The sequence below is a fragment of the Etheostoma spectabile genome, chromosome 17, assembly GCF_008692095.1.
Source record: "Etheostoma spectabile isolate EspeVRDwgs_2016 chromosome 17, UIUC_Espe_1.0, whole genome shotgun sequence".
NCBI classification, from domain to species: Eukaryota; Metazoa; Chordata; class Actinopteri; order Perciformes; family Percidae; genus Etheostoma; species Etheostoma spectabile.
Window position 1 is genome coordinate 12146705 of NC_045749.1, and position 14376 is coordinate 12161080.

Genomic DNA, 14376 nt, shown 5'->3' on the forward strand with positions numbered 1-14376 from the left:
GTCTGTGTGTGTCTGTGTCTGTGTCTTTAGGAAAAACGTTAAGGCATCTGCAGTGTGTCGGTTTTCTCTGTCTGAAGTCCAAGAGGCCTTTCAAGGACCCTACATGGAGAACCAGGACTCTGGCTTTAAGTGGAAAGAATACACTGGAAAGATCCCTGACCCACGACCTGGAACGGTAAACACACATGCACACAGAAAGGCACTGCTGCTCTCTCTTAAACAAAAGAAGCCCTGAAGAAATGTCACCTCTTTCACGGCCTCAAGGACTCAAACTTGAAAACCACGACAGAGAGCAGACGAAACTGATCCAAAGTAAAGATGCAGGAGAGGAGATGGAGGGAAAATGAAAGAGAGTGGCAGCCTCAACCTTCAGGCTCCAAACACAAGCAGCTTATGTCACTGAAACCCATTTCCATGGCGATTAACTCCAGCCCGTAGCTTTGGCGACAATGGCAGGAGCAGACATTATCACTGTAGTGTCACTTCAACACTTTGTAGGACTTAATTTTAACATTGCTATTAAACAGAAAGGAGAAGCGGTCAAGGGCTTTAACTTGGGAGCATGAAAGCCTCTTAGAGGAGTTGCTTGAAGGGAAGTTGTTCTCCTAGTCAGGTGCAGAGAGAGCTGAGTCACCCACATGTCAGCTCAAGCCGGCTACTGAACTCACACAGGCTCATTGTTGTCCATGTGAAAAGTAGAATTTTCCCCAAACACTATCTTCCAAAGGCTCACATTTTCTTCATGATCCCTTAATTTTCCCTGTAGACCATCTCGCTAAGCCTTGTGACATCCTCTCTGCTTTCCACAATCTGTCTCTATTTACAGAGAACTTTATTACAAATGAGCCAAAAATGTCTCTCTTTTCCCTGCAGCCCACATCGTGCCTTGTTACTTGCTCACCATCCCTTCTCTCATCGCTCTCTTTGGCTTCTTTTCCTACAGTGTATAACAGACGCACTGAGGGCCAGGGGCATAAACTTCTCCACCTCTCTGCCTGATGATGTGCTAAATTTTGTCAGGAGGCATCCTCTGATGTCCCAGCAAGTCCAACCTTCAGACAGACGTCCCCTTTTGTTTAGGCGGACTACAGACTACACACACATGGCCGTACACACGATCCAAGGCTTGGATGGAAAAACATACCATGTATTGTACATGGGCACAGGTGTGTATGAGTTCATGTAAGGTATCAATTGTGTTTTCTGTTAAATAAATAGTTTGACATTTTAGAAAATACTTGTCGAAAGTTAAATCAGAAGATTGACTTAATTGACCAAATTGACCTAATGTCTGTACACTAAATATGAACCTACAGTACAGCCAAGAGACAGTTAGTTTAGCTTAGCATGAATACTGGAAACAGGGACCTGGCCTACTTTAAAGGTAGCAAAATCAACAAAACAAACAATTTATCAAATACAAATATTAAGTGGCTTGTACAGCAATGAATTACAGGTTTTCAGATAATCCAACCCACAAGACAAAAAAATTGAAAGAAACAACATAATTAGGACAGTTGGAATTTAGTTTGTTTTTGCATTAGAACCATTGTTTTTTGTGAGAGAATTTCACATCTTGGATGTCTGAACCTTTTTGAGAGCAAAGTGGGTTTTTAGTGTTAGTTTCAAGTGTTTGCATGTTAATTTATATTGCATACCGAAATTAATTAACCCGATGGCTGACTTAAACGCAGGAAAATCATCTTAAAACACTAATATGTTTTGAAAAGTGGCTAACAGAAATGCATATTAAATTCTGCTGGTAGTACAGGCTACTGCGTGTTGGTTTGGTCCTTTTGAATTCTAATGTTTCTACTTCTTGTATGTGTCAATCAGATGAAGGCTGGTTACATAAAGCTGTAGAAATTGAGGGTTGGCTTCACATTATCGAGGAACTTCAACTGTTCGAGGAACCCCAACCTGTTAACAACCTGCTGTTATCTGAAAAACAGGTAGTGGGTTTGATCATCACATGCACATGTAAGGAGTAATCTTGGCCCGCAGTATTTAAATCTTCTTTCTCCCAACCAGATGAGTGTGTACGTGAGCTCTCCGTCAGGCGTGGTGCAGCTTCCCCTCTCTAACTGTCTCAGATACACCTCCTGCTACGACTGTGTCTTTGCCAGGGACCCTCACTGTGCCTGGAACGGAGCCCAGTGTGTGGACATAATGGCACAAGAAGACAGGTGTGTCTCTGTCTGCATCGCTGTCTCTCTCTCTCTCTCTCTCTCTCTCTCTCTCTCTCTCTCTCTCTCTCTCTCTCTCTCTCTCTCTCTCTCTCTCTCTCTCTCTCTCTCTCTCTCTCTCTCTCTCTCTCTCTCTCTCTCTCTCTCTCTCTCTGTGTGTTTGATTACTATTGACTAACCTCAGGTATCACAGTGCCCTGTCACAGTGTCAGCTTCCAGAACTGTTGCATAAGCAGAAAGTTCATGCTGTCTGTGATACTAAACATAGAAGCCAGCGCCGTATTGTTTTAACCTAGACAGATTTGCTTACTCAGTAGTAAGTGCTTATGGAGGCAATAAATGATATTAGACAGAATATAGCACAACCTAGAAATAGGGATTTCTGTATATGTACCAACAATACTCAATATCTTTTTATGTTACAATAAGCAGGTGGTAACGTCTTTGCACTGATACAGGTATTATGTTTTCTCTCTCTCCACAGATCCACTTTAATCCAAGACATCCAGCAGGGCAGCAAAGGATGTGAAAATACACAAAATGGTACACAGAAATCTCATCTAAATCTCATCTGCAGCTAGGTGCTGCTGCCTAAAAGAAAAGTTGCTTTTAATGCAGTGAATGATGAAAGGGAGATTAAAAATAGAAATTGACTCGAAAGATGCATAGTTGTCATCAGATGGCATGAAGGCCTCTTTGAAAGTTGATTATGCACACTGCGTTGGCAAAATCCTCTTCTTCCTTCTTTAATCACATTTTTGCCATCTCCGGAGATAAATCTGTTTGATATTCAAGGCAGACAAATGCCTGCCATCTCCTCAATATTTCTGTCTGATAAAATGTAGCATCATCTCTGCCCCTTTGTTGTTCTTACCTGTACAAGTTAAAATGATGACAGGAATGAAAAGATATGCAATTGAAATTGATGCCTCAATAACTTCTGACAGCCTTTTGATAAATTTAGTAGATAATTAATTCACATATAAAAAGAATCTGAGCCAAATTTGTGACTTTTCCTGTAAACTTAAAGGAGAATTCGGGCCAATTTATGTGAATCTTGATCACTATAAATATGCGAGTACTTTTGTACGACCTGAATCGGTGCAGGCAACACTGAGTAGCTGCAGCTACGTGGACAAGCTTCCACTGAGTTAAAATGGCAGTTAACGGGGCAAGTTTTAGAGTGCCTCTGTGCCTCTTAACAGACACACAATGCAATTAATATGTCTTTACAACATAAATGGGGCCCTTATGTAACATCAAGATGCGTTTTCAACTCAGACATTGTTTTAATTAATCTACCCTGTCTTGTTGCCCTTTTAACTGCCCTTTTAGCTCAGTGGAAGCTTGTACACGTAGCTGCAGCTACTCAGTGTTGCCTGCACTGATTCAGGTCGGGTTTTTTTCAATCAAAAGTACTTGCATAATTATTGCAATCTCCTTTTAATATGGAATTAGACTCATGGTATTATTTTGTGTTGCAGAAATTGTTGCGCGGAGCCGCTCTGTGCGGGTGGGTGATGACGTGCTGCTGCAGTGTGAGCTCAGCTCTAACCTGGCGACGCCCCTCTGGACTCTGGATGGCAGCGAGTTGCAGGGCTATGGTCTCAACTCTGGCATCAGAACCGGCACAGACGGCCTGCTGATCATCGAGGCCAGGACGGACCAGAGCGGGTTGTACACCTGCTACGCTGTTGAGAACAATATCAAGGTTGCCATAGTTACCTACAACATCACCATCCACCTGGATCTGCCCCCTCCCCCACCTGTTGAGCCAACTCAAGACCATTACAGTTTCTCTGCCACCCTGCCAGCACCCACTGAGCGTCCCTCCCCTGAGAGGCCGCTGCCACCACCCCCGGCCTCTCACCTCCCTCACTCAGAGCTGCTCTCCCCCAGGAACATGGAGGCCATGTATCTGTCCCTTATCACCATCCTTGGAGGCCTGTGTGTGGTCCTTACCGTGGTGCTTGTCTATGTGGGCGTCTGCTTGCGAGTGGGCAACAGAGGAAAGTACTCAATACGAGCCGCAGCTTCTGCCTACCCGAACAGTAAAAGGCACAACAGGCACAGAAAACAGCACAGAAACTCCTCCCACATGGAGCTGAAGACCATCTCCAGCCACTGTAATGGCAACGGCATTTGTAATGGAATTTCAAAGCAGCACAACGGCGACATCCAGGATGGAGGCTTCCTCCAGATTGTCCCCGGTGAGGGTCACCCATCATCTAATAAGGAGCCTCCTCCCCCGGCCCCTCCTCTCCCACCAACCCCGCAACATCCATCACCAGAGTGTGACTTCCCCAACGGGCTGTCGGCCACGCTGCCCAGCGTCCTGAGGAGGATGAATGGCAACAGCTACGTGCTGCTGAGGCAGAGCGAGTCTGACAGCACTTCACCGCTCTGCTACTCCTTTGCCGAGGAGCTCAACAGGATCTTGGAGAAGAGGAAGCACACTCAGCTGCTGCCCAGGCCGGACGAGAGTTCTGTGTAGAGATATAGCTCTCCCTGTGGTGGGAGGACTGCTATGTTCTTACCTGGTGCTGAAGTGCCTCTCATGAGACTCATTGGACAACTAAAACAATGAGAGAGTCTTTACAACATTCTTTACTTTGGATTTTTTTACAAGTCCATACAGAGACGTTCCTGTTTTTTTAACCTATGAGCTTCTTGTAAACCTAAATTGCCCATGTGCCCAATGCATAATGTGAGAATGAGAAATGCCAGTGAAGGACCGAGTATGAAATGGAAACCAAGTGCAATCTACCTCACCTAAGTCATGCCCAGTCTGTATTATGATCTGAGTATCAGGGCTGAAATCTCAACCACAGAAAGATCTCTGATCACTGACAAAGCACAAAGCGGGACATACAGACTCCATCGAGGAGCGGAGCCCCATGGGATTATAAATACATGTGAAGGCTTCTGCTGTGTGGCGGCCATATTGGGCTCGATTCCAGCTGGAGGGCAGCTAGCCAAAGTTTGTTTGCACTGACAAGTGCACAGATGGCCTATGCATTTTTAAAACATGACATTCACACTTTACACATTTTAAAGGGGGGGATGGACGTGGTGGCCGAGAGAATTCGGTTTGCAATGTTTTCACTTTAAATATTGACTTAAACAATTGCCAGTAACCAGCAGAAATAATATACAGTAACTCCTAACAGCACATAACAATTTACACCAGCCATCATTACGAAATGGTGAACTAATCATTATTTAATATTAGTATTAACCATTATTTGAAGTAATTGAAGATGTATTAATTATTCCATTGTTTTATATGAATCATTAATGACTTAATGTAGCTTATTTAATTATTAATGAATGACTATATTAATAATTCAAATAGCAATTTACATGTGTTTAAAAATGGTAAGAAATTAAATTGACTGCCACAATGAACAGTTTTTTGGTACTTACCTGATATGCAGGTAAACCTTTAACTATTAGAATATTTGCACAACACAAATATGCATAACTGTACTTTACAGCTGCAGCTGAGGCTCACAGTTCATCATAAATGGTTATAAAGGGTAAAGCCTTATGTTGGCCTTTATTTTAACATATAACTCATGTCTGCACTTCCTACAGACCGGTAACAAGTGAAACATACGTTTACATAAACTTTATATGGGGACATATTATATATATATAATTCATAAGATAATAAAGAATAAACAAGTAAATGATGTTATTTTACCTTTACATAATTGAAGGAATATTAAATAATGATTATTTCACCGAGTGTTAATAGACAACCCGAAGAAAATATGACAGTGTTATTGATTTTTAATGCACGTTTTAAAGCGCTTCAGGACCGGTAAAAGACACTATTATGGAATTTGACTCGGCAACCTGCCAACCACCAGCAGGCAGTAGGAGCTTTTTGATTGGTCGTTTCTCAGTATGAAGAGCTGCAGCAGTGAAGGCTACAGCTTTGTCTGCTGGACCTCAACGAGAGGTTTAGAAGGAAAACACTGACTGTGTCTCAGCTGAGCCTCAAGCCACCCTGCGTGAGACTTTAACACAGAATGGCAGACTGGGGGGCTCAGCGTTTGCCAAAAGAAATCCAAGGTAAATCATTTTTACATATTACCAACACCTGTCCTACACAGGCACTTTGCCAAACAAGCACTTAAAATAATAGATCATGGAGCTGCATGGTCACAGCACCAGTGTTTTAAAGAGTGGAAACATGCAGATTATTGAGAGCACAATGTTATCTCTGTTTACTGGATTGAAATCCATCTGCAAGCTAACAGCTTGTTGATTTGACTGCTGGGTTGTTCGTGATTTGTGCAACCGTTTAGTTTCAAAGATGAAAACATCTGATTCCCAGATGAACTGTATCACCTCAAACAGCATATTTCATTTACGAGAGAGACCCAACCATGGACGTCATTAAAACAAACTCTAAGGCTTACTTTCTAGAAATCAGGGTGACAGAGGACCTTCATGCTTGACTCTCTATAGCTCTGTTTCATTTTTGACATTTCTTTTGCAGTTTTGTCTTCTCAAAAAAAAAATCTTTTTATTATTTTCACTTACATCATAAGCTCATCTTTAGACTATTTTGGTCATTATCATTCAATATCACACTGTATATTCTCCTTATCAGTGTCCTGCTGCATCCAACTGTTGATCTTCTGTCAGAGGGCAGCATTAATTAAACACTTGCCTGACCTTATTGCTGAAGGAGGGAGAGAAGAGACGGAGTGAGTTAGAGATCTTCCCCGGAGAACAGTATGAAACACTCTCAAGCCCCTAATTATTTTTTCTCTACCCTCAGGGTCAGACTGGGGCTTTTATTATGTCAAATTAGAAATGCAAGAACATCTCAAGTATATGTTGTATGCTTATATGCACATGTAGCCATTCTTACACCACCATAAGGCAATCCTAGGCACACTTGCACTACTGCACGTTTGATTGAATCTAACAAGCCTGTGATGTCAGGGTGTGAGACACTGTACGTGCTCCTGTGGTTTGCAATAAGCCAGGCTTCCCAGTCAGTAGAACTGATCAAAGACATGAAAGGAGAAGTCACAGCTGCACACTTTGAACATTAAAAGCCTTAATTAAAGCCCTTTGACCTCATTTCAAAGCACCAAATTCTCTGGGCGGGCAAAGCAGAGAAAGGGGAGGTAACCTTGCCCCTTATGAGGTCATAAGGGGATTCCAGATCGGCCCATCTGAGCTTTCATTTTCTCAAAGGGAGAGCAGGATACCCAGGGCTTGGTTTCCACCCATCGCCATTTCTAGCCACTGGGGTACCTCATATTCATTTTAAAAAACCTCATGAAGTGAAATTTGCATGCCTTTAGTACTTAAAAGCCCAGGCCACATATATATTCAGATCTGATGCTGTAATGCTTTTAAAATAACTTACAATGGAGAAACTTACTGTATGCCTGACTATTTTTACTCTTCTTTCTCTTTGCAGGTCTGATGTGCATAGATCAGTTTGAGTTTCTCTTTATTTCATTCTCGGGGACACAATGTCTCCACTAGCGTCAGGTGGCAGGACCCACTGCAGATGTTCTTTTAATGAGCAGTGAAATGACATTAATTATAATTAGTGGACAGCTGAGCCAGAAGAGAACAACAAGCTGGATAAGGGCTTCAGCGAGAGTCTCTCTGAATCTCCAGCTCTGCTTCCCCACAACTGGAATGAAAAGTGTTGGCTGCAGTGTCTTATCAAGCAACAGTTGTTCTTCAGACAGCGGCTCTTTGTGGGCAGGAAGCATCCTCGCCTCTGTGTGATGCAAACTTTTGTAGACCAAACTTGACGTATAACAATTTTATTCTCACACTTGCTGCATGAATAATATTTTGACGCTGCTGTTTTTACTTTAAGTCTAAGAAGCAACGGACTCATCTTAATATTAATGAAAAGTGCCAAGGGTTGATGTTTTTATAAAAACGTTGAGCCTATTTTATTGCAACACCAGAAAAAAAGATTTAGAAAAAGAAACATTTATTTTGTAATTTTGTACATTTTTTTTTGAGTTAATGTTAATGTTGCTGTTTAGGTGTTACTTGTGAGACATCCTCCTGACAAGGGGGTCACAAGTTGCCTGTGTTGCACAAAATGTAATGTAATAGAAGCACGGAAGCCAAAGCATGCAGAGGCTGTACCAGCACCACATCATTTTATATGTATAACCTACTAACAGGAGGAAAAATACACTCTAACCTATTAATTAGGCATTATTCAGTTTATCTGTCACTGTAATGGCCACTTATGAGTTTTGATCTCTATTTGCATGTTTGTGCCCCCCACCACTTGTACACACAGAAAAGTATTTTATTAAACTGACACAAATAATAACAGTGGGTTCTTTCACATTTCAGTCATAAAGAGTTCAAATAAAACTTTTTACTTCTTCCTCTCCTCACCATTGCTTGTGTATATTTACAGTTATCTTACAGTTTTCTCTTCACATTTCACAAAGATATGTAGAATTTGTATCTAAGAGGAGACTGAGTGAATTGTTTGAGCTGGTGAATGTTGTCAGACACTCAGGGGAAAAGGAGGCATCTTCATTGTTACTGGACGCTGCCCTGAGCTCCTGCGGCACTGGCTGTAAAACAGCACGGCACAGAGTGGTATGAAAAATACTGATGTCCTAGGACTGGTTCAGATCCAACGGGAGTGTCAGAGTACAGAACCCAATACCCAAACATACAGTACATGCCCAGTCATGGCATCACAAGAGAAAATGTTCTCTGTTTTATAAAAGAGCAGCTATTTGAGCTGATCTCTCAGTAATGCCACGGTCAATATATTTCACAGATTTTTCCATCATTAGGGTGACACACAGAGGACCCCCAGAAGAGTAGTACATCTAAAAAGATGCGTCCCCTTCAGTGAATGAAGCCTTGAGGAGTTGATGTCAGACGGTGTCCAACGTTCATTGGATGTTTTGACCCTGAAACGTAACACCCTCCCGTTGGTGGGTCACTAGTGGTGGCCAAATCACTGCCCATCTCCTCCTGGCTTCCAGCTTGGTTCTTCTCTCCTGTTCCATAACCAGCAGGAGGCTCCCATCAGCTCGACTTTATGTGTACTGCTGATTTCCAAACATTAGCATGCTTTCACGCAAAACTACAATGGAGATGATGGTTAACATTACCAATGATTAGCATCAGCATTTTAGCGTTGTCATTGTGAGCATGTCAGCATGGTGCTGTTAGTTTTTAGGTCAATGTACAGCCTTAGTCTTGTTCTCTCTTGAATAACTTAACAATTTAGCCTCTTCTGGCTTCTGAAAATGATTTCAATAAAGCAAGGGAAACAAATTGCCCTGCATCAACCTGTGACACGGATTGCAGGTGGACATTGTGTTCTTTTTAAGAGCCATTGTTAGGCCAATAGATTGTCAACATTTTGGTGGAAAAGGGATTTCATTTATATTTTGCCCTGAATTGATTCCCAGGCTGATATACCTATCCTGCTTCCAACAGGCTTTAGGTTTTAGCCACTTAAGATTAGGGTTGGTTGGAATGAGGTGAAGGAGGTGACATAAAGGTCTGAAAGAGAGGTTAAATGTTTGGGGGGGGGGGACTCCCAGAAGCTCACTTGGTTCAAATTAATTCACTTCAGTACAACTTTATTGTCATTATTGCATACTATGAAACAGTCTTGTCAAATATACTGCAACTATCTTAAAAAATTATAAATATACAAAAATAACTCTAAAAGTTATGTACAAAATATTATTTAAGAAGTACATTAAATACACTATAAACATACTATGCAACAGACACAAATAGTCTTTCTTTCAAGAGGCAATGACGGACTGAACACAACTTTAATCACTCTAATCATTATTCATCTTACAACTGTGCCTTATTTGTTAGAGTTGGGCTGTTTTGTTGTTCAGACACACTGACAGCAATTTATCTGCCTGTGCTATTTGTAAAACATCTCATAGAAATGACGTGTCGGGTAACTTAGTCTGAGATTAAAACATCTATTCCTGGGCTAGATTTACATCTCAGAGAAAAGTGATTTCTATAGATCTTTTTTCTTCCTTGTGAATATCCTCCCAGGAGAGACAGACGAAAGGGCTGTCAGTGACAGATGATAGTGTAAAATAAGATTTTAGCTTGCAGACAATCAATCATATATCAAGGTAACCTTCAGTGAGACCGAGTAGAAAGTGTAGAGAGATGTAGGAATCATATTGGTGCAGTTGATAGTTCCCACTGCTCTTGTTCTTCCTTTTTTGTTCTGCTGGCTGTATCATCTCTGCTCTTGTCTTGTTTATGCATGGTTCTAAAACCTCATTTAGACGTGAGCAGCAGCGGTGCCTTTGTGTTTTGCCAAAGAAACAAGAATGAAAAGACACACCCAAAAAACTTGTGTGTCCTAATAAAAATTAAACCACAGTTGCACAAGTGGAAAATGTCATATACAACAAATCAGAAAACAAAGTCAGTGTGATTCATTAAGATTGGCAAAAGCACAATGACAGTTTTCACACGACGATCCTCATGATTGTGCTGAATACACTCCCTCCTTTGTGATGAGGACCCAACATACGAAAGAAATGACAAATACTAAGCTTAATTCAAGGTTTCATGTCCAATGTTTGATATCTAAAGGTTAATTTCTAACCTTTGTTCCCCCCCCCCATCTAACTATCAAAAGACATCCCCCAACTCTGCATTGGTTGCCTGAATCTTTGCTTCCAATGTGATGTTGGAAATGTCACACAGACAGAGAAGTGGTATTACGTTTTGAGTTTTGACAGCGAGCATGAATAAGGAGGATCTGTATTTCCAGTTAAGTGCAGTACAGCTAATGCTACAGGGACAAGTGTGACACAGAGCCATCTTTAAGTCCTCCCTATAGTCTCACATCCAAAAACTGGATACACAAGTAAAAAGAGAAAACCAAATGTTGTATTCAGTCAGTGTGTTGATTCAATGGAAACACTAATGGTGTTCAGAATACACTTCCTGCGTGCGGCCATTGTACAGCCACAGGGTTGTGATAATGTTAGTTGCTGTTTCCATACTGAGATTGTTTTGTGGATGTCAACCATTATAAAAGCCTGTCTATTGAACTGACAAAGGGAAGTGTGTCACTGCAACCCCCCCCCCCCACACACACACACACACACACACACAAAAACAAACAGATACTATTGCTGTTTCACTCTGCCTCCCTCCCAGACCGGTTTGAAGCCAGAAAAGCCACGTGTCTCTGCTGTCACACGCGCCACACTCCCATATCAGTCAGCACATTATCTGCCTCCTCAACTCGGCCTGACCGACTTTCTGTCTGTCACAGTTTCTTCAGACGAGACACATGCCTGTCAAAATCAGACAGGCTGGCATTTCCAAACAAATCAGATCAACCTGCGGAGAATTTTTATGTTTTGTCCTAGAAACCCCCGTGACTACTTAGTGGAGATTAAAATATTTTCTAAATGAACAAACTAGCATTTAAAGTGTATTGGTTTGCCAGAAAGAAGAAACCACGAGGGTTTTGGCTTTTGTTTTCTTTCCTAAACAGCGGCCAATTTCCTTCGAATTTGTTCTGACTGTAACCCATAAAATCAATGCAAATGCAGAGTTTTCAAAACAAGTGCATTAAAAGATACCATGTGGTTTTTTTGTCCATGCAGTAAGAGTGGAGAAAGTAACTGGAGAAGGAAATTAAAGTTGAAACTGTACCAGACGCACCCAGGTGACACGTCATCTGGATGTTCAGCCAGACAACAGTCACACACATTCTCAACCACCCACCCCACACACCGACCACACACACACACACACACACACACACACACACACACACACACACACTGACTGAGTGTCTCAGATGTTTCTGATTTTACACTTTCAGCACAGATAGATGTTTTGATGGCAGTTCACTGCAGTTTACCTTGAAACGTTGTGAGCAATAACACCAAAACAGGCTGTTGATTATGATTTAGTTCCTGGCGTTTGCATTAATAACAGTTAAACATATTTAGACAAACACAGACTGCTGCTAAGGTGTTGGGTACCTGTATGTAAAGAGCATTCACAGAGCAGCGGCTGTTGTACACATATTCTGGAGAGGCAGAGATAAAATGTCTGATCTTTGACCTTTGGACTTTTGACATATTGCCGGTGTGTAAACATCTCTCAGTCCAGAGCACTTGTCTTGTTTAGCTTTGATATTTAAAACTGGTCAAACAGAAGACTCTTTTTAAACTGGGGCCCAGGAAGCTGTGCAGCATGTTATGGTATTGATCACGTTTGCCTCAGTAATTAATTAGTTCTTTTGTATATGCTGTGTTGCCAAGAGACCATGCACTGGTTTTGGTTAATGATCTCACACCCTGACACATTTCATTCCCACACATGTGGCGCCACCTAGTGATTCTTTCTTTTTAATAATGTGAAATGTACTTCTGCTCTCTACCACTGGAGGTCATAGAAGGTCTGCCCGTGGAAAATATACCAGTTCCGGAATATATGCTAAAAGTTGCAGTATAACTCCAAAAATATTAAGTTTCCTCCCTCTACACATTTAATCATATTTTCCCAGTTGACTGGACACTCATCACATATTTGTCTGAAATTAAACAGCTGTAAAGATAATTTCAAGGAGAGGAAACAATCAGAGATGTAAGTAATCTACACTTGACTCCTTGAGGTCAAGGCTGTAGCTTTGTTGCTACAGCCTTGACCTCAACCTGTGCATGTGATTGGTCCTTTGTCTCGTGTCTGTCTGTGTGTGTGTCTGTTTATGTATGTGTTTTTGTGTGTCTGTTTGTGTGTCTGTTTCTGCATGTGTATTTTGTCTCCCCAGCGTTCCTCTGTGTTTTTTTTTTTTGCTCTGGGACAGGTTCTGATGTTTGAGACCCTGTTTACACGAGAACGCTCAAAGGTGAAAATGTAAAAATATTTTATTAGATGTTCCTTTCTTCTAGACAGCGATGGCGTTTTTGGAGCTGAAAAACCCCCCCAAAAAAATGAAACCACCCTCCAGAGTGGAAATCTTAAAAATGATCCACAATTGTGTTCCCATCTAAAGCGTAAAAACGCAAAAGACTGAGGACAGCGGTGTGGAGAGAGGTGAAAAAAAAGGTGTTCAGGTAGTCTGTTGTTATGGAGTAGGCTACAGAAGGCTCCTGTTATCTAGACAATTTTTAATGTAATGGTTCAAATATGTAAATAATTTAGACAATGTGGATAAGGTTGTTACAGTTCAATGGCCATATTGGCCAATCGTTTGAGCCAGAGCAGGCTCTCTATATATATATGAAGAGATGTTAGTAATCTAATTGTGTTACATATAGTATGTGTGTATTGGTATTAATTGTTTTCTAGACAAGAGGCCAGTGAAGCTTTCACTGCCTGCCTGGCTGGATGACATCTTGGTCGAAGGAGCAGGATTACCTCTCTCCACATGTTTGACGCAAGGTGGATTGTGGAACAGAGCCGAGTCAAACAGCCTCAGTAAGTGATGAAAGTCTGAATGGAGAGCCGACGTTTTGTGTTTCTTCTACATGACGGCAATTCAGATTATGGCAGATAAGCCTGAGTTGATTTCCGTTAATTGTCCGACTCTTGTACTGTCCTATAAGACAATTACAACCCCATCTGGCAACTAAAAAAAACCCTGCAGATTGGCATAGTGAGTTAGAGACTGACCTTGACCTGAAAAGCTGGCATCACTCCTACATGTCAGCAAACCAACCTGATGAATTGCTCTATGCAAATAAAATTACTTTATTGCAAGTAAAAGTAGCCTACATAAGTGCTGTCACAAAAATGTACTTAAACCAGCAAAAGTTAAAGTGCACATTATGCATTATGACCATGTTCAAATTACTATATCATTAAAGTATATAATACAATCGTACATACAGTATCACTGTATGCCGAGATTGTTAGTAAGCAACTGGTGTTTTAGATAAATTAATTTGCAATACAGTTTAACCTTATTTACCGCATTAAATTGCACAGCCACAGGACTCAGTGCAGTCCTGTCATACTAACTGGAGGAGAAGTTAGATTGGTGGATGGTTAACTGACTGGAAAGCTCTCTTGTTGAATAGTGGGTAACCTCCATGCATAAATTCAAACTCTCTTCAAATCTCTTTCAAATTGGTGTTAGTGTAGCACAAATGAATAAGACTAGATATCCACACGCACACGCATGCACGCGCACACACAC

General features: G+C 41.4%; 1 protein-coding gene and 1 long non-coding RNA gene across 3 annotated transcripts in view; both read left to right on the forward strand.

The window, feature by feature from the left end:
- sema4ga (sema domain, immunoglobulin domain (Ig), transmembrane domain (TM) and short cytoplasmic domain, (semaphorin) 4Ga) overlaps positions 1 to 5837 on the forward strand; it is a 23681-nt gene extending 17844 nt beyond the window's left edge. For both annotated transcript variants that reach the window (XM_032541368.1, XM_032541369.1), the window contains 6 exons: positions 31 to 175; positions 944 to 1166; positions 1837 to 1952; positions 2032 to 2186; positions 2671 to 2729; positions 3671 to 5837. In XM_032541368.1, the coding sequence (XP_032397259.1) occupies positions 31 to 175; positions 944 to 1166; positions 1837 to 1952; positions 2032 to 2186; positions 2671 to 2729; positions 3671 to 4680 (1708 nt within the window). In that variant the 3' untranslated portion in view covers positions 4681 to 5837. The remainder of the gene's footprint in view (positions 1 to 30; positions 176 to 943; positions 1167 to 1836; positions 1953 to 2031; positions 2187 to 2670; positions 2730 to 3670) is intronic.
- Positions 5838 to 5845: 8 nt separating this feature from the next.
- LOC116705296 (uncharacterized) lies at positions 5846 to 8578 on the forward strand. The gene is made up of 2 exons (XR_004335896.1): positions 5846 to 6266; positions 7636 to 8578. It is a non-coding gene; the product is annotated as an uncharacterized LOC116705296 (long non-coding RNA).
- Positions 8579 to 14376: the final 5798 nt, after the last annotated feature.